This window comes from Cygnus atratus, chromosome 2 (genome assembly GCF_013377495.2).
Source record: "Cygnus atratus isolate AKBS03 ecotype Queensland, Australia chromosome 2, CAtr_DNAZoo_HiC_assembly, whole genome shotgun sequence".
NCBI classification, from domain to species: Eukaryota; Metazoa; Chordata; class Aves; order Anseriformes; family Anatidae; genus Cygnus; species Cygnus atratus.
Genome location: NC_066363.1, coordinates 97,162,539 through 97,176,928, shown reverse-complemented (window position 1 = coordinate 97,176,928; position 14,390 = coordinate 97,162,539). Strand labels below are relative to the sequence as shown.

Below are 14,390 nucleotides of genomic sequence, written 5' to 3'. Positions count from 1 at the left end.
TTTCCTATTTCTTTTTTTCAAGTAGATGATTGACAGAATATGTGTTAAAGTGCAAGATCATCTCAACTCTTTAAGAAACTGTGGTGTGGATGCTGTACAGGAAGATGTCAAATCTGCAGAAAGGCTTATGCGCGATGCTAAGAACTCCAAAACAGTAAGCTTTTCTTAGCATACTGGTTATACTGAATGCTGTTCAATGTGTGCTTTGCAGCCTTCTCTTTTCAGGAGGTTATAGTAACAGTGTGTCATGAAAGTGTGTTTTCTTTAGATGATCAGCTTTAGGTGGTATTTAAAGTAACAAAATAATTCTAATTTATAAAGACTTGGATTTACCAGAATGGTTTCATCCTGTTGTCCAGATTTGAAGACAGGTAGCAAAGAATCTACTTCCCAAAGATACTCTTTTTTGTCTTACAGCTCTTACCAAATCTGTACCACCTCGGTGGGGCTTCTTGGGCAGGAGCAAATGGTTCACTCTCCAATCCAATCCAAGAGACGCTTGAATCCATGGCTGGAGAAGTCACAAGGGTTGTGGATGAGCAGCTTAAGGTCTGTGGGTAGCTTTTTTACTGTCTCTCACACACAGAAATAACTGTCTGAGATCTTCTGTTTGTATTAAAATGCAAATATACCATATAAATTTTCATCTCTCCCTTCCTTCCTCTCTCCCTTTCTCCCAGTATATATATTTGTACTTAAGTTATCTCTTTGTTATTAGTTTCGTACAGGTTTGTGCCTTATTATCTGGATACTTGCCCAGTTGGAATGAAAAAATTAGTTTAGCGTTTGCAGTAGCAGAAGGAGCATATACTGTTTATATCAAATGGAATTTCCATGACAACAGACCACAGGCACCACATGTCCTTTCTGGGAATCTTCTTGGGGAGGGAGTGTTATTGATTGCTCCTTAGACCCTTAATAAAGCTTTCTCAAGCACCCTAAAAAGTCTTATGTCCTGGAGAAAAGTAGTCCCTAGTTAAGGTATCCCACTGAAGTGAAAGCTGCTTTTCTGTAGCTTCCACTGCAGAATTTTTAACCCAGTGACCACTTTTGAAGCTGGGGCAGAATTTCCACTTTAACTGTTGGGTTTGGATAACGTGTGTGTATTGAGAGTGTCCCAAGAATACTACAGGCGGCTTTACAGGAAATCCTTTCACAAGTTTCCTGTCAAACATCAGTTCCTGAAATATCTGTAAATATTCCCATCTGTGAGCTCAGCCAGCACTTGTGCAGTAACCTGTATGTTCAGTTATGTTAGGCCTTACTGCATAATAAATAAAGAAGAGCCATTCATACAGCATGTGAAAAGGCATCAGTCCAGCAAGAAGGCAGGGTGGAGCAACTTGAGCAACTGATGGTATTTTTATAGAAGCTGATGAATTTAAAAATATGGTTCTGAGTCAATTCAAAGCAACCTAAGATTATGACTGAGCTACCTGCCTGTGTTTTGCTGTATTTAGACTGTCAAAGAGTCTGAAAGTACAGACTGAACTGTTCAGTTCAATCAACGTGAAAATGCTTTAGTCAGTGGGATTGTAATGAAGAACAATAATAATAACACATTACTAATTACTTTTTCTAAATTAAAAAGTTAATGAGGAAGAAAATGGTGCGGATTTTTTTAGTATTTTCCTCTTTTCTCCATTATATGAAATAAGGTGAAGATTCTCTTTCACTTCCTTAATTTCTGTGGACGTGAAAGCAACTTAGCTACAGGATTCTTCCCAGTGTTGCTTCTGGGCTGTTACTGGGCAGGCATAGCCAGGTCTGCCCTTTGCATAGGGCTCACACACTTAAATAATTCCTGTGCATTTTGGAGAGTCTTAAAGAATAAATGAACTCTTCAGCATTTGGAATGTTATTTGTACTTCCTGGCTGAGTTAACGGGCCTTTGATTTATGCTTTTACACATTTACAGCAAAAGGCACTTTAGCTCTACCATTTTAAACTTCGTTTATTTTTATGATTTGCAGCATCAAAGTTTAAGTGCCTTACAAAAAACTGTAAGGTCATAATGCTCTTTGTATATTGGAACACCCATTTGTATTAATTTTACACCTGAGGCTGAATGGTTTTCTTTTAACTACTATGGTGATGCAAAGTGATCCACTCTGCATGGTGGAAAAAATGTTGAACACAGAATAGAATTTTTTTTTAAATTATTTTTCATTTATTTAGGCCATTTCAGAGCATTTTGTAGGTTTTATATATATGTGCTGGGGGTAAAAAAACTTTTTATATGCTGTAAGTGGAGTTTTGATTTTTAGCTTCCATAGCAACCAGAAAGCCTGGTTCTGGAAAAGATTGTTTAGAAATTAGGTAAAGTCAAGGAGCACTTTTCAGGCAAATAAGAGGTTTTTAAATCTCAAAGAATGGAAGGGAAGGGAGAAGTAGAATAAGGAAAAACAATATCTTGGAGTGAGTTGAGTTTGGCCAAAGGAGAAATAATAGCAAGGCTCTTGCATTTCTCTTCCCCTGCTGGTGTCACTGTTGACATACAGAACCCAAAGATGGTTTATTCAGTAAGCAAAAGCCCAAGAGAAAAATGTTAGGCAAGAAAAATGGTGCTTAAGCAAGAGAAGATTGTTTGGTAAGGACAGAATGAGTGTTTGAACTATTTCTCCTCAGTTTCATCTTGGTGCAATGGATTTGTTGGCTCCATTACTTGCCCACACTCCATGTTTTTTCTCTAGACATCACCAGCCTTCAGTCCTTGTATTCGCCTTATTTTTTATTCTGATTGTTGAGGTGTTAGTTGTGATCAGGACTTCATTTTCTTCTTTCTGCACACCTGCTGATTGACACTTGTGGCTTTCTGACTGAAATATTTGCTACTCCACAGTCAATGCTGTTAGCTGTGAGTTTCCATCACTGAGAGGTTCGGGGATGGAAATAGTGAGCAGGGAAAGCTGTTTTTTTTTTTTTTTTTGTAAATTAGTAATAGCCATGTGATAAGTCAGCAGTTGAAATCCACCAATGAATAAATTTTGCTCAGCTCTGTACTTAAAAAAGACATTCAAACTCTCTTTAATTTCTTAAGTGGCACATTCTCTGAGTATTTTGAGTAAAAATTTATTCTGAAATTATCAGTAACTTTGGTCTTTCGTCCTACTTCCCACTTACACCTTCAAGCAATGTTTCTTCACATGATCCATTTTGAAAGATCATGCTTAGGCTGCAGATGCAATTAAATATAGCAGGTGTTTATAATTTTCATGATTGTGGTCTTTAGGGGAGGGTCAGTGTGATTTATTTATTTATTTATTTATTTTTTACAGGATAGACTAAGCAATACTATGTGAAAAAGTGGATGTGTCAGTAATTTTCATTAGTAATTTATTTGGCTCAGTTGTGTCTGCCATTGGAATTCATCATCCTCCATGCAGATATGGTCACAAGGGCTTGAAAGGCCCTTCATTAGTGTTACAGCCCCAGAATCTGCTTGGGGATCAAAAGAGGGAATGTGGGATGAGTCCATGAAGTGCAGAGAGCTTGGGGACCCAGAACTAACCCCCATATTAGCTGTAAAGGCAGTTTTTGATTCATATGTGGATGATTGTGTGAGGGACTGTGAGGCCCTCACCTGCACCTGTTGTGAGGGCTCTTTCATCTTCTAGACAGAACTGGGTTTTAGAAAGGGAACCAGTAGGTGATACAACTGGATTTAAACCAAAATTACCTTTTCTCACAGGCACGGGTAGATGAGATAAATCCAACAGTAAGTAGATACATCCAGTGTAGTCAAAAAGTGCTTCATAACTCAGCTTCATTGAGGTACATATGGAAGATTTTTCTAAAAGAGAGTCTGAGAGAGAAGAAATTGGTTCTATCCCATCAGCAGGGGAGACCTTACTTTAAGAAAGTTGAGAGGGTTGAAGGGTTACATAGTCCTGTTTCCAGAATACACATTGTTTTTTCTGTCCTGGTTTGGGTTTTTTGATCAGTTATTTAATATATATATATATATTATTGACTGCATCTGTTTCATTGTGGAATTCCAAGTACGTGAGATCCATACATTAAAAGTTTTATGCCCCTTGCAAATCATACCTCCAGCTACATCTTAGTATATATCTATATGCCTGTACAGCATGCCAAGTTCTTGTGAGTGTCCTTTCTTTATAAACAGATGCCCCTTGAAAAAAAGGGCAGGTCTAGAGCACCGATTAAATTTGCCAGTTCAGGGCAGAGTTTAGGACAAAGGCTGGTACAGCATGGTACAACGTGCAGGGGCAGTAGTGGTGGGTGCATAAGGGCAGCTATTTATTGTTCTGGCAGTTAAACACAGAAATCTAAGTGTTTCAGATTTGAAAAGGCAAACAAGTACAGTAGTAGGTAGTTTTCAAAACAAGTATGTTGTTTTTCCTTAGCTTTATTTTGTAAAAGGCCTTTTATATTGCAGCTGGATTGCAAAAGGGATTAGAGTTTAGGAAGCAAAATTGTAAAAACTGCAAGTCTAAAAGTATCATAGTGCTGTGCAACAGAGTAATGGTGTGATCTTCCAACTAATGAAGACCTGTGTATGTGATGTTAAGTTTTGCTTACTGTGTTGCAGACGCTCCTTGAGTCTATGGTGGATGCAGCTGAAAACCTTTGCCCAAATGTAATGAAGAAAGCTCATATCCGTGAAGACCTGATAGAGGCTAGCACTGAGAAGATTTCCATCCCACGCACTTTTGTGAAAAATGTCCTTTTGGAGCAATCTGGAATTGATATCCTCAATAAAATCAGGTACTTGAAAAGGCTAAACTAACAAAATTGGTTATATAGTTTGGAGAAGACTCTATTTTGAGTGCATGTGTGTGTTTGTGTAGTAGAAGATTTTTGGAATGCTTTTCTGAGCCACAAGAAACTGTATTAAGACATTCAAAGAGCAGGAAATTGTTGTATGGGTCCAGTGAATTTAGTTCAGGAAATTCAAATATTTGGAATCTACAGGGATGTTAACTTGAGCATTAATGCATGTGTTTCAGGTTTCTTTAATAAAAGTTTGGGTTTATGCTGCACAAATAACATTTGCATGACTGGTACATTTTTTTTTAAGTTGTTGATGTCCTCAGGTAGCACTAAATTACTGTAATAGAAGGAAATTGCACTTGTTTACTTTTAGTATTGACAGTGCTTTGCCTGTTGCTGCATTTGGTCTTGCCCTGTAGCTATAGCAATCACTTTAAACCTTTTTTGTGTGGGAGCTGTGCGCAGCAGACAGACGTGAAAAACAGAAACTTGCATATTCAACCTGGAGCAGAAAGTTACTTTAAACAGCTTACAATTCCCTCTTAACAACAAAAAGAGGGAGAGAGAGAAAGGAGTGGCTTTTATCTGACCCTCTAATGCATATTTATTTTCACATTAAATGTATATCAGAGTACATATTTATGCCATATAACATGGGTAGCCTGTACTTAGACCTTTGCGGTTGCCATCAGTTGACTAAGAAATCCTTTCTACACGATGGAAACACATGTCATTTTGGATGGAGATGCAGATATATTTGCAGAAGAGGAAGAAGTGCTTATTTTTAAAAACAGTAAGACTTAGAATTTAGTTTTGCTGGGTGCAGCGAAATTGGCAGGAAAACGCGTTAAAGACTTTAGTTATGCCTTCAGAGTGTTTAAAATGGTTCAGGGAGTGATTTTTCTTCACTTTAATCCTATCAAACAAATCTGTCCTGAGATAGTAAGTGTCCCTTCCCCCCTTCCACCTATAAAGCTAAGATTGTCAGTGGGGTGACGGTGTCACACAGTAACCTTTCCTGCTTTATAATATCTAAAATCAATGTGAAGATAATGGAGGGAAATCTCTTCTCCACTCTCATTCTCTTCTCACTGTGGCTTGGTTACTAGTCTACCTCTGTTGTATTGTATCACCTTTTGAAGGGGAGTTTCTTACCTTTCTTCCCCAGGCTTTCTGCAGCAATAATTCTAGCCCCAGACAGAAGTTGCTTTGTTATTCCAAAGCAACTCAATTCATGTTTAAGAATCTTAAAATGAAGTTGTGGTACGTAAGAGGGTCAGCTGAAGCAGCAGACCTTGAAACCAAAGGCTCAGGAGAGATGGAGTTTCAGGCTGCAGCTCTGGCTTACGTGCTTGTCAGCTGTAAAACCACCCTCTACAGTCTGAGCCTTTTGTACTCTGGCCAAAGAAGGGACCCCAAGGGAGTAATTCAAAGCACACATTTCCTTGATGGGAAGTTATTAGTCAAGTGTACTGATGTGCTGGTGTCCCATGCAGTTTGGTGTAATAGGAATGGCTGACATGAAGCTTGTAAGACAGAAAGTGGTTGCTTAGGGCAAAAAGACGAAGCAATGCGTAACCAACTTGTGATGGCAAAGACTGGAGAATCAACATTGTACAGTTGCCCTTCAAGTGACAAATACAAAAAGAAGTTGAGGAAGTGTCTGAATGGATCGTAATTGTTCAGTGTAGTAGTGTTAGGCAACACTTTCCTGTTCATCTGACATTTGTGTTTCTCTGACTTCAGCGGTGCAGTGTTCCTTTCTTACTGCATTTCATATGTGGTTTTTGTACAGCTCGTACCCAGATGTTTTCGTTTCAGCTGTTAGAAGAATGTTAGAAGGTTAAATATGGTACAGAGGCTCGTGTGTTTGTGTGATTCATAAGTTTATTTCTGAAACCTGTAGTCATGTATCCTCACACCCTCTAATGTTTTATTTCAAATAGTGACAACACTAGGGATAATCATTGCACTGTTGAATGTGTCATAAAGACAAAATTCTCCTGCGTGAATTAAAAATTTCTGTCTCATTTTTAATCCTCACACAGTGAAGTAAAGCTGACAGTGGCTTCTTTCCTGTCTGACCGAGTTGTGGATGAAATTCTGGATGCACTTTCCCACTGCCATCACAAACTGGTGAGTATTTGCATGGCTAATATCTGAATACACCAGGTATCTCAACAGTGCTGTTACATTCATGACAGTTACTCTCTAGCATGGTTACATTTTGAAATTGGTCTTATTTTCACTGGTATCACTGACATAATTTGACAAATAATCATGGGATTCATGCCGCTTTGCTTTAAGGAGGAAACAACCTCAAAAAGGCTGTGTCACATATTTGCTTTATTATCTTTTTCAGTATTATCAGATATAAAGCTAAAAATGCCTTTGAGATGTAAGATTGACTCTTAAATTAAGTGCCCATAGTTGTCCTGGCAAGATGATGGGGATTGGTTGCTCTTGAAATTAGAGTGAAATCTCATTCTTTAGAGGGAGATTGCTGAGACCTTATTTCCTGAATGAATACATCTTGAGACTACTTTAGAAATGTAGGTATCAAGTTTCAAGAGAAAGGAATGGAAACATAGGAAAGGAAATGCTCTGGGTGTTATTTGAAGGTACTGAGCTGCCAGGAGGCACCGTTATTTGTGATAAAGGTACTTGCTTTAACAAGAGTAGGAGAAATAAACAATTTTTATCCACAGAAAAAACATTTTGATTTCTTATGCAATGGGAGTCTGTGAGGAGAGTCCAGTACTGTTTTTTAAAGAAGCCAGTGGGTGGTCATTCTCCTGATTGAAATTGCTTTCCTTTACCAATTGATATTTCTCTGGCTTCAGCTTTCAGTCATGAGTTTTTCAGATGCTTTTCTCCATAAGATTAGAGAACCATAAATTCCTCTTTATTTCTTCTCTACTATTCTACACAGCAATCAAAACACTCTTTTTAACTTTTTTTAGTTAAATAAACTAAAAGTCTGAGTTATTTAAGGGCGTGTCCCCATGATACAGAGCAGCATTGTGTAAAGATACAACCTCTGGCCTCAGGAGCTATGTAACAGCATCAGGCTGACATGTGAGCGGCATGTTCATTAGTTCCGGGTGGTTCTGGAGCAGGCTCAGCTGGCAGGAGCTTTGGGCTGTCTCTGTCTTGTGGCATTGCACAACTTGGGCATACCCTGACTCTTACACAGTAAGTCATTTTCTCCAGCCTTTGAGTCTCTTCAGTGACAATCCTCTGCACTTTCTCAGCTGTTTAGCAGTTTCTTTTAAAATACAGAATCCGACAGGCTATTCCAGCATGGGTTTTAACCAACAGGGAATAGAGGAGTGAAATTATTTTTGCCTGATGTTCTTTTATCCTCATATTTATACAGCTAAGGACATAACAAACCCTTCTTTTTGTTGGAGTTTCAGTGGTAGCTCATTTTCAGGACTGGGTTTGGATCAGGATTTGATTTCCTTCCCAGCAATGGCTTCTGGATGCTTGTCAGTCCTTCTTTTCAGGATGGTGTCTATAGCTAATGGCCAGTGCTCTTTGTTCTTAAGGAGCTGTACATTTGATTTGAGTTGATTTAGCATGTGATCCATTTTGGCCTGCATTAGTAGCATGTCCCTTTTTACTGTTTAGCACTGTCCTGTATTTCTGCTAGCTGCAGATTATTTCGGGTAGTGCCACTGATGACAATGCTGAAGAGTATGGATCTCAAAAATGCTTGTGAAGAACTCCTGTGGAATTTGTCAGTGTTAATCTCCAATTGAGAGCTGCAAATTGAGAGCTGACAGCCAAATCTTAATAAAGCAAAGATTAAATGCATTGATACAGTTCTGTAACAACTCCTTAAATTGGAGTGTCACGCAGTAGTAATTCAGCCACCTACAAACATCTATGTGTGCTGTGTTGACACAGTTGTGTTTGAGGCACGTTTGAGAAATGAGCCTTGCTTGACAATACCCGTGTTTGCCTAAAGTGATGATGATTAGCATTTGTTATTATTCCAGCTATTTTAGTGTGATTAAAGAAAAATCCGTAACAGCTCTCCAATTGTTTTTGCTTATACAGATGCTAGACTAAATGAGCTATAATTTACTCAGGTCATCTGTTTACCCTTTTGATGTTAAACAGAACTACAATCCACTGTTTGTCTGGAGTTCTGCTGATCCTGAGCAGTGGACTACAGCTCTCCCTAGCTGTCACTTCTAAAGCTTCTGTAACCAACTAATTTGGGTCAGCTGGTCTTCAAACGCTTGCTTGTAATGAATGTTATGTAGTATTCTCTTTACCAACAGAACTAGAAAATATTTCATGATTTTACTGAATACATGAACTCACTCTGTTTTAATCACAGTCCAGTGTGTTCTATATAATATTCTCTATATTCTTAGTAACAATTTTTGGTTATGCAGGTCTGATAATGCATTTTATTATTGTTTGATTTTTTTTCTCTCTCATACTTTAAAAAAAAAAAATGGATCTATCAATATTTTCCTTTTTTTTTTTTTCCCTGTGTTAACCCCTACCTATTTCTTCAGCGAAACAGAACTGAGGCTGTCCCATTTTTTGAATAGGGCGTCATAGCATTTTGGCCGTCTAATGATCATGAAAGAATTCCTGCTCTTCAATCCTTTTTTTTTTTAATTTTTATTTTTTCCTTTCTTCCATACTACTCTCACCTGGGTGTTGATCATTTGCCATCAGGCTATTGATAATTTGCCTTAGCTTTAGTATTCTGCTCAAAGATGCTTATTGTTTGGGGTGGGAATTTGTACTCCTGGTTGAGTAATCTTTGTACCCAACCAAGAGTACAATTTGTACTTGCTAATAAAGACCGTAATTGGGTTGTGGTCACTGGTCTCTGAATAGCCATCATTCCAGTCCAGTGACAACTCATCTTCGTCCAATAGGAAGTAACTCTTTTACATAATACATATTACGTGGAGAACAAATTATTCTACCTTGCTTTTTCACGTATGGAGTATGCTTACAATTTTGACATTAACTGAAATTGTACGTCTCTGTACAATTTAATATAAAAAAGGACACACAACAAAGCTTCTCTTCCTCCCCTGTTGCTTTCTTTATTATAAAGACAGGATAAATGCTGAGGAAGACCCTTAATATTATTATAAGACAAAAGTACGATGTCTTTTACTTTACTTTTCTGATTAGGCTTCTTCTCTTCCTTCTTGGAATGTGTGATGGAAGGGTTTTTCCTTCAAAAAATACTCGCCCCAAAACTGTGTAAAGATGAACAGACACAACCAAGCTTTTAAATGATCTTCTAGGATCTCTGATCGCTTTCATTCCCCACATTTTCTGATTTGGTTTGGTTTGTCGTCTTTAAGTTTGATTGATATGTTCCTGTCTTTATCCTGACTGACCGTTTTGATCCAGGCTGACCATTTGACCAGACGTGGCAAACCGCTTCCACAGCAGGAATCAATGGAAATTGAGTTAGCTGAAGAAAAACCAACTAAACGCTCGATCATCACGGTTGAGGAATTGACAGAGGTAGAACGTTTAGAGGATCTGGACACCTGTATGGTAAGACACATTTCCTCAGCCTGTTTGGTTAAACATACAAATTACTGGAAGAAAAATGTTTTTTAAAGCGCCATTTGGCTGTTTCATGGTATCAGGAAACAGAAGGTAAGAGTTGGCTTCTGGAAGAAAAAAAAGATGTTAGCTTGTGAACACTTTGTCTGAGTTACATATTGCTGCTAAGCAAAGGAAAAGCTTTTTTTTTTTCCCCTACTTCTCCTTTCCTAGTACCTATTCAAGGGTCATTCTCTTGCATGAAGTGCTATAATAACGCTAATATAATAAACATCTCTTTCATTGGCCACAGTTTCATAGAGGCTCAGTTGCAGGAATAAATTGGACCATGCTATCCTTTGACAGCATGCTGTTTTCTGCTTTTGTCTTCATTCTACTTGAGGTGGATTCATGTGAGCCATGACAAAAATTGCTTCTGCCTGGAAGTCGTATTTTTGGCCATGAACAGAAATTGATGTTTTTAAATCAGTTTTTGGATGCATGGAAGTCTTAAAACCTTAAGACCAGGCTGCAAGTGATCCTACAGGGCAAGCTTTTCAAAAGTAATTGAGTTAGGAGTGTGAGATTTAGTAAGAATGCTGAAAACAGATCATTGAAGTGCCTTATAAAATCTTATTGTAACTTTATAGTAAAGATGCTCCTTGCCATCCTTTACAAGATGTAAACCCACGGAATTCCAAATAAATAGGTTGCTAACTGTTTTCAACCTCAAATTCCCCTCCACCCAGCTCAGTCTGTTGTGGAATTCTACTGCAAACAGGAATCTGAGGGAGCACTTCCATATTATAACTTAGTCAGTCTGATAGGTGGTCACTGCTGCAAGTGATGGTCTTTCTCCTCTGCCCTCCTACCTGGCTCCTTGGTTGTGTGCTTTCACAAGAAGCTAAAATAGCAGGAAAAATGGGTTACATCTTTTCGTAGATTAAGTTCTGTTGATTCACCTCTCTGAATAGATTAACTGCAGTCAGACAAGTACAGCTGAAGGGAAGGAGCAGGATTGTTCTTTTCTGCAGCAGCTGTCTGTCAGCCTGGCTTAGGTACAAAATGAAAGCATGCCAACATTGGAAATACCAGCTTTAAATAGTTCTCTCTCCCTTCTAAATCTCGTACCTTACCAACATCTGATTTGATGCAATATTTGTCTGAACATCACAAATCCCTGTGAGACGTGTGTTGTGGACTGCATCAGCTGGCTCATCAGTGGTACAATCAAGTTCCATATTTTTTCTGTAGCTAACATTCAGTAATCATTTGGAACCCTAAATCCTGTGGGAGGGAGATATTCCAGTAAAATATTTAGCATCTGAACCCTGTATCTGTAAGTTATTTTTCTGCATGCTGGCTTCGTATATAGAAAAATAAACTAAGCGCTCATTTTGGCCCACGCCTTCCCCCTTTAAATTTATTCTTGCAGGTTGTAAAAAACAGTCATACTGAAAATTTTAAAAATAGCTCTTGTCTCTACCTCATATCACCATGGTTATATGAAAGAATCATATCGCTGTGTTGTTATCTTTCACTTTGGTCATATTAAAATAATGGAAATGTGATGATGTCTACACTCTAAAAGATGCATTAGATGTTAACTGTACTTACCTTGAGAAGTGTTTATATATCTCTTCATTTGCCCTCATCACGCACAGAGATTCAAACACCTCTGTGACCCAGATTCTCAGCAATACCTAATTTCTAAAGAGAATGAAGCATCAAATAAACACGAGGCAGTAATCCTAGCCAGTGCTGAAGAGTCCATTTTTTTTAAATCTGCAATCACTTTTTAAGAGCTACTTCTTGCATCCTGGGTGCAAGTGATATTGGTTGCTGTTGTAAAAATACACAGATAAATAGATAGCCCCAGGAGGCTGAGTAATACAGGTATTTTTACTGAGCTAGTGCACTTTTTACTACTAAAAGCATCTTAAGGGCAGATTCCTTACGTGAAGTTACTAACTCCACCCAGAAGGATAGCACTTTACAAGTCATGTATTTAAGCTATGGGAAATTTGTATGGATTTCACATACTGTCTTAGAAAAATTCACCAGATTTGTGGCATTTAAGCATCATGCAGATTACATGGAAATGGGCAATCTTCTGAAGGGGATAGCAGTAAATGCTTTGTGAGCTGGTCAGTGCAGGAAACGGATATGCTCCTGAAAGATTTTACTAGAAAGAGAAGTATATGGTTTTATGAACCAGAATTATGAACCTAATTTCCTTTGATTATTTTTTAATCTTAAATGAGAAATAGCTATTTAGAGCCCACATCCAAAATGGCATTAGTCCAGAACACTGTCTTGTTTAGCCACTGGAAATCCCTAAGCACATCTTTGCACTGTGAGTAGCTTGTGCAGCTGGCTGTGTATTCTGCAAACCTCAAACGTGAAACCTTGATTTGCAGCTTGGTGTTCTGCATGTTTGTGCACCTATCTCCTGTGATCAAAAGATTATTAAATGTGCAATGAGACTGATTGTGTTGCTGGGATGGGAAAACTCTCCTGTTCTGAGCAGTTCATTTTCCACAAATCTTTACTACTTTCCCCAGTTATTTGCCAAAATGTTTGGGCAAGAAGAGATTTTGGGCTTGTTGGAGAGGTGCTGAGCTTGGACCATCATTTTGGCGGAAGAGGTTTTTATTTCCTCAATTGCAAAACTGGATTCATGTGCAAGTCCATTATTTTTAGCAAGCCTGTTGTTCTCTTTGTTCTTGTTTTCTTCAACGAGCCTTTTGAGGATTGGTTTCCTGGCTGAGGCAATGTATACAACAGCTTGTTGTTATGCACCAGCCCCCCTTGAAGTTGTATTTGAACAAATTGGAGAAATTCTGGTTCTGGGTTCAGTTTTGATTTTTGGCTTGTCTGATGGTTACAGAGAGACTGTGAAGCTCTGAAACTAAGTGAATAATTTTGAGTGAGGTAGATGTATTTGGAATAAAATGCTTATGAGCTATTTGTTCTTATACACTAATTGAAATTGGAAGACAGGAAGGTTTGTTTATAAAAGTTGGACTGCCAGAGTATTGGTCTGAAACTTCAGATGATGGAGATAAAGCAAACAAACAGGTACTGGTCTGTTATAAAGCCTACCCACATGTTTTCAAGCAGGGTGGACAGTTGGATGCAGCCCAGGGGATATCCATGCCAGAGTAGAGTTGCCATCCATTCAGTTCTGAGTTTGATATGTCTCAACTGATAAGACAGAATGAAGTATCACAACTATGCCTTTAAAATGTAGCACTGGGGAGGGGGAAAAAATACTTTTCAAGCTTATTTCTGCTTTTATTTTTTGTTGTGGGAATTAGGACATACTAAATAGCATACAGTAACTGAGTAGTTAAAGCTGATTAGCTTTAATGTAGGATTTGGTTCTCATCCTTGCCTTTAACTGTGTCCAGAGAGCCCAAGATATGAAAGACTTGTCAGTTGTATCAGAGTTTGCTAGTCCATTAAAGGAGTTGTGAAGAACGCTGAGGGTGATTGAGTGGTCCAGTGTGGGACACAGTAGCTTGAATGTTACTGACTCAAGAACCTCTGATCTCCCAGAGCCACAGTGCAGTAAACTGATGCTTCCATAATCTACAGCTGTCTTAGTTGTCAACATTTAATTAGAGCTGCATCGATGGTAATAAGTCATTAGATAAAAGTTGCATGCAAATAAAATGGAATGCAAAATCTTTATGCAAAAAAATTACTTGTTTTTCTCAGATTAAAGGAAAAACTGTGGCCTGCTTTTCAAAGCATAGACTCAATCAAGAATTAACTTCATAAAAGAGTAGATTTTTTCAGAATGTTTGTGTGTATATGGCAAGTGATACATTTTAAAATAATTCATGCATTTTAAAACTAAACAAAACTCCCCTTTTACTGAGGTTGAATATCATGTGTCTTGGTACATGTAATTGTTTAGTTAGATACCAGCTGATTTCATTGGGTGTAATGTATCTAGTTGTAATTTATTCTTTCATAAACGTTAGTTCTTTGCAGAAGTAAGAGTTATTGAATAGTGCTTAATTCCTCAACAAAAAGTGACAGTGCATCTTTGTTAGACTGTCTTTAACAGTTGCATTGTAAAGGCCTTTTTGTTTTTGTTTCATTTT

At 38.0% G+C, this 14,390-nt stretch overlaps 1 protein-coding gene across 7 annotated transcripts in view; it reads left to right on the top strand.

Moving 5' to 3' along the window:
- CARMIL1 (capping protein regulator and myosin 1 linker 1) overlaps positions 1 to 14,390 on the top strand; it is a 186,813-nt gene that overhangs the window by 136,681 nt on the left and 35,742 nt on the right. For all 7 annotated transcript variants that reach the window (XM_035550592.2, XM_035550589.2, XM_035550590.2 and 4 more), the window contains 5 exons: positions 26 to 154; positions 418 to 549; positions 4,556 to 4,731; positions 6,786 to 6,873; positions 10,135 to 10,284. In XM_035550592.2, coding sequence (XP_035406485.1) covers positions 26 to 154; positions 418 to 549; positions 4,556 to 4,731; positions 6,786 to 6,873; positions 10,135 to 10,284 — 675 coding nt within the window. The remainder of the gene's footprint in view (positions 1 to 25; positions 155 to 417; positions 550 to 4,555; positions 4,732 to 6,785; positions 6,874 to 10,134; positions 10,285 to 14,390) is intronic.